Source organism: Suricata suricatta, chromosome 4 (assembly GCF_006229205.1).
Source record: "Suricata suricatta isolate VVHF042 chromosome 4, meerkat_22Aug2017_6uvM2_HiC, whole genome shotgun sequence".
Taxonomy (NCBI): Eukaryota; Metazoa; Chordata; class Mammalia; order Carnivora; family Herpestidae; genus Suricata; species Suricata suricatta.
In genome coordinates, this window is record NC_043703.1 from 129,264,981 (window position 1) to 129,270,980 (window position 6,000).

At 49.4% G+C, this 6,000-nt stretch overlaps 1 protein-coding gene across 1 annotated transcript in view; it reads right to left on the bottom strand.

Annotated features, from left to right (window-relative positions):
* FBLN7 (fibulin 7) overlaps window positions 1-6,000 on the bottom strand; it is a 44,988-nt gene that overhangs the window by 19,880 nt on the left and 19,108 nt on the right. The window contains exon 2 of the mRNA XM_029936305.1: window positions 1,579-1,738. Coding sequence (XP_029792165.1) covers window positions 1,579-1,738 — 160 coding nt within the window. The remainder of the gene's footprint in view (window positions 1-1,578; window positions 1,739-6,000) is intronic.

The window sequence follows — 6,000 nt, forward strand, 5'->3', positions numbered from 1 at the left end:
AGTGTCTATTCTAGTGGACAGAGCCTCCAGTACAGGCAGGTGGTCTTATGAATTACGTCTTGCAGGATCTTCTTGGAGACTCCCACGGACCATATGGGAGCTGATCCTATGAAAGCAGAAAGGAACCGTGCAGTTGGGCATCTAACAGGAAACAAAAAATCAGATCTGGTACCTATTGCTGCTAACTTACTTCTCTTGGCCTCAGTTTCCTCGTCTGTAGTGCAAAGGGAGGACGCCCTGCCCGCCTCTGGGAGTCCGGCCATGGGCAGCCCTATCGAAGGCTGGGGCCCCAGAGTGCCTCGGAGAGCGTCAGGAGTTTGGCAGGTAGGTCTGACTCTGTACTGTGGGGCTGGAGCCGAGGAAAACAGCAGTGACTCAGTGCTGGGGAGACTCTGGACTTAGTACCGTAATCTCTGAGGAGGTAGGGAATCCAATGCCTTCCCCAGGGAACTTCACCTCACACAGTGAAGAAGGCCCTTGATAAACTGTCTGACGTGAGTAAATGACAGTAGATATTCCATAGACTCATGACTTAGAACAAACATGATGACTGGCCCCCTGACCCCTGTCAGCCTGAGGAGCGGCCGGAGGAAATCCAGTCACCCATCCAGTGGCCCCACAGTGAAAGCTGTAACTGGGACAACAGGAAAACGCCCAGTGTCTGTCAGCGTCCTACCCTCGGGGAGGGATTCTGGGAGGCCCACTGTAACCCTCACCAAACAGGACTTGCCCTCAGCAGTACCCTCTCCCCCTAACGGAGGACTCAGTTCAGAGGACTAACTGAGGCACCGAAGCCAGTGTGGGCTGGTGGACTGGCAGCAGGCATGCCACACCGGTGTGGGACGTTGTGGGGGGACATGGTGTGTGTGTTTGGGGAGGGAACTCTGTGCTTTCCATGCAGTTTTGCTGTGAACTTAAAACTGCTAGGAAAAAAATAGCCTATAAAATATATTTTTTTAAATGGAACCAACTGGAGTCTGCCTGGGTGGGGACCAGGAAGGGAAAAGCAGCTCGGGCTCTAATAGTGGTGCCTTTCGGCAATTCTGTGAGGATACTATGGAGACGAGAGCGCTGGCCTCGAACGGAAAGGTCTGAGGGGAAATGGGTGACATTCAGATGGGGGACAGGAGAGCCAACAGATGCTTTTTTTTTTTTTTTAACACCCTACCAATCAGGGTTTTATTTTTTTATTATTTTTTATTTTTTCAATGTTTATTTAATTTGAGACAGAGAGAGAGAACATGAGCAGGGGAGGGGTAGAGAGAAATGGAGACATAGAATGCCAAGCAGGCTCTAAGCCGTCCAGTGCAGAGCCCAATGTGGGGCTTGAACCCACAAACCATAAGATCATGACCAGAGCCAAAACCGAGAGTTGGATGCTTACCTGACTGAGCCACCCAGGCGCCCCCCAACCAGGGTTTTAAAATGGGGCCCTCCACAAGAGGCGAGGCAGGGAAAGGCACTGGAATCCACTTGGGGACAGGGCATGGCATGGGCGGGTGGGGATGGGGACAGAACCCACAGGTGAAGGGTTTGAGTGCCACGTGTGGCCCCAGCGGTGCAGATGTGGGGACCCACCTGGGGCGGCGTCTGGGCCCAGTCTGCTCACAGAGTTCTGCAGCGCGGCCAGCCGGCTCTTCATGCTGCGGACGCCCTCGGCGAAGCGGGTCTCCTGGCCCTTCAGCACTTGCTGCAGCTGGCGGATGGCCGTCAGGAGCTGCTGTTTGTTGAGACAGCTCTGGGGAGAGAAAAAGTCACCACCACCACCATCACTGAGGCTGCTTCGGTGCCACGCACCCGCCCTCAGCTTCCAGAAGCCCCCCAGGCCCCTGGGCCCCAAATGCCCTAGCGCTGGCTAAGCACCACGGGAGAGTGGCCTCCCAAGGCGTCCTGACATCTGGTGCTGACGAAGGGCCTGAGCACACGCATCCTAGCGCCAGATCGCTTCTCAAGAAAAACAAAACTCCTGCTTTTCAGAGCAAAGGGCAGAATTGATGATTCTAAATGACTGGGAGGTTGAATAGCAACCCAAAGTGCCTTATGATCAGTAGTCATACTTCAAAAGTACTCCCTAATCCCTCTCTCTGAATTCATGCTCTGAAATCTGGGCTTCGTGAACCTTTTGTTCTTTTTCTTTCTCTCTTGAACATTTTTTTAAAAACAGATGGATGATAAAACATAAACCAGGCAAACCAGGGATGCTCAGTGGTTCCTGTGCTTTAAAAAATGTAACAAGGCAAATAAGGAAGTAATTCAGTAGAGTTAAGGAAGCATTCGATGAAAGTCAACACCCAGTTCTGAGAGTTTTTAAAAAACGTACAAAACGGGCACCTGGGTGGCTCAGTTAGTTTAAGCATCTGGCTTTTGATTTAGGCTCAGGTCATGATCTCATGGTTTGTGAGTTTGGGCCCCACCTTGGGCTCTGTCTGCTCTGATAGTGGAGAACCTCTTTGGGACCCTCTGTCTCCCTCTCTCTCTGACCCTCCTCCACTTGTGCTCTCTCTCTCTCTCGCAAAACTAAATAAACAATTTTCAAAAATCCTAAAAAGCTTAAAAAACAGAAAAAGGTGGCACGGGCATATCATGATAAAGACTATCTAACTGAAAGCAATACCCAGCATCACACTCAGTTATAAAAATCTCAAGGTTTCCAGTCTCAATTGCCCTTTAGAGCCAGGAAATGAAAAGGAGTAAAGAAGAGGTAAACACAGTAGGACCTTGGCCTTGGGGGGAGTCACATGGGGTCCGTGCGTTCCCTCAGCCTGGCCTTGTCTAACCTGACTCATTACCCACACGGAACAAAGGTGGGCATCAAAAAGATAATCAGGGTTATCTTTCGGGATAGGCTTATGCATCATTTTGTATTTATTTATTTATTTTGTGTATTTATTTTTGAGAGAGAGCGACAGAGCATGAGTGGGGGAGGAACAGAGAGGGAGACACAGAATCTGAAGCAGGCTCCAGGCTCTGAGCTGTCAGCACAGAGCCCGACACGGGGCTCCAACCCACAAACCGTAAGATCATGACCTGAGCTGAACACATCACCTGGCACTCAACTGACTGAGCCACCCAGGCGCCCCATTTTTTATTTTATTTTTTATGCCTAATTTTTTTTTTCTACAATGAGGACTGGACTGGTTTTATAATTTTTAATAATTTTCTCAAAGGCTGCAGGGCGGCTGGGAGTCACGTGGCCTCTGCAGGCTGGGTGGCGTCCAGCCTCGCCGGTGGCACGCTGCCATTGTGGTGGAGACAGCTGCTGTCATTCTTTCAGGGCAGCCGCCAGGCCACGGCACCTTCGGGATTTCACCAGATGACTCACTGGCCCGACTCAATGGATACTTTTGACAAAGCTAAATCCCCGGTGGCCCCTGGAACTTGTTAACTCATGGGGACTCCTTGATCTCCACCCTAACTGGGGCCTGACTGGGCCCAGCCCCAAATGCAACTGGTGGGAAGGGAGGTTTTGTTTGTTTTCCTTCTTTCTCCCCCATCGTGGTTGCTCCCATGCAGGTTCCAGGGCACCCAGGAGCGGCCTCCTGCGATCCCCTACCTGCCCAGCACTGCAGGCCATCCCCCTCAGAATGGGTTTCCCACCCCTACCTCTCCTCCCTTAAAGAAAAAAACCCACCACTTATATACTTGATCTTAGCCAAAAGGCCAAGATGTGATTAGAAGCTGATTTTATAGATGGTTTTGTGACCGGGGCACCTGGGTGGCTCAGTCGGCTGGGCGCCTGACTTCACCTCAGGTCATGATCTCACGGTTTGTGAGTTCGAGCTCCAGCACTGGGCTCTGTGCTGACAGTTCAGATTCTGATTCTGCGTGTCTCTCTCTCTCTCTCTCTCTCTCTCTCTCTCTCTCTCTTTCTCTCTGCACCTCCCTCACTCATGCTCTATCTCTCAAAAATGAATAAACATTAAAAACATTTTTTTAATTAAGAAAAAAGATGGCTTCATGACTTATGTGTTACCCTTGTGAAGTTCCTCACAGTTGACAAAGCCATTTCTACTTCAAAGAGTCCTGTTGGCTGGTAGCAAGCCTGTGAAGACCTGGGATCATCTCTATTTCATAGATGAAAATATACAAGCTGAAAATCAAGCAACAGTGCCTGAATCATGCAGCTTAGCAGCGGTAGGGCCAAAATGGGAACACTGAAGACATCCATCTCAGAGCTACCACCCCCAGGCCCCAGACCCCGGCTGCACGTGCCCCAGTGCACTGCCTTATGCCCTGTCTCATTGGCTCTTCACACATCCCTCTGTAGTGAATGGTCTTATTGATTAATTTGCACTAGAAATTGATAACTCTATGACCCGAGCCACATAACCCACAGGAGTGGAATTCTGGCTCCTGTGCAGGATTCAGGTCAGGGAACACAGGCAGTGGGGACAGGAAGTGGGACCAGAGGAAACACTCCTGACCACATTGAACCTGGCGAGCTGCTGTATCCCTCTTGTACAAGGTGGCCAGGGTCCTGACAGCTGGGAGAGGGCTCACTGGGCCCCAGCTGCCCCAGAGGATGGCTACATTCTGAAGTGAGGGAGAGGAGATCAGTGCCAAGGCCTCTGCCAGGAGCCTGGGGGGGGGGGGTTGCCATGGGGCTCTGGGAGGTAGAGAAAGGATGGCAGAGCATGTGGAGGAAAAGAGGTCCAGGTTCCACTCGGCCGCTGGGCCACTAAGTGTGTCTAACTGGCTCCTGGGTCCAGGCACAGCTGTCCTCTGCTTCTAGGGGCACTTTCCAGAGTCCTTCCCAGAACCTGCACAGTGCACAACAGGCACCAGTCTCCTCAGTGCTCACCTCACCACTCACAATGGGAAAACCTTCAAGACCAAGCACAGAAAGGCCTTATCCTGGGTGGGGAAGCCAATGGAAGGGTTTCAGGCAGACGTGTTGAGGTAAGATTTCAGAACCCCGGCCCATCCCTGCTTCCATTCTCACTGGGGCGATGCTAACAGAACAGAGTAGGTGTAACAAAGAACTTTGTGAGCCCAGAAATACACCCATGCCAATACTTATGGCCAATTAATTTATGACAAAGGAGGTAAGAACACACAATAAATGGTGCTGGGAAAACTAGACAGCCACCTGCGAAAGAATGAAACTGGATCTCTATCTCACACCATAAACAAAAACTCAAACTGGGCTAAAGACTTGAACATAAGACCAGAACCATAAAACTCCTAGAAGATAACATAGAGGGTAAGCTCCCTGGCATTGATCTTGGCAATGATTTTTTTATGGCTTTTACACCAAAAGCAAAGGCAAAAAAAGCAAAAATAAATAAGTGGGGCTACATCAAACTAAAAAAGCTCAGCACAGTAAAGAAAACCATCGACAAGATTAAAAGGCAACCTAGAGAATGGGAGAAAATATTTGCAAATCATATATCTGATTAGGTGCTAGCGTCCAAAATATAGAAAAAACTCACATAATTCAATAGCAAAAAAAAAACCCTATCTAATTAAAAATGGGCAGAGGTATCCCCAAAGGCAAGGGGATCAAGAACAAAAATGAACTGTTGGGACCTCATCAAGATAAAAAGCTTCTACACGGCAAGGGAAAAATAAAAAAACTAATAGGCAACCGACATAATGGGAAAAGAGAGTGGCAAATGGCATATCAGATAAAGGGCTAGTATCCAAAATCTACAAGGAACTCACTAAACTCCATACCTGAAAAACAAATAATCCAGTGAAGAAATGGGCAGAAGACCTAAACAGAAACTTCTCCAAAGAGGACAGATGGCCAACAGACTCATGAAATGATGCTCAGCGTTACTCAGCATCAGGGAAACACAAATCAAAACCACACTGAGATACTACCTCACGCCAGTCAGAGTGGCTACAATGAACAAATCAGGAGACTATAGATGCTGGTGAGGATGTGGAGAGACAGGCACCCTCCTACACTGTTGGTGGGAATGTAAACTGGTGCAGCCGCTCTGGAAAACAGTGTGGAGGTTCCTCAAAAAACTATCCATAGAACTCCCTTATGAC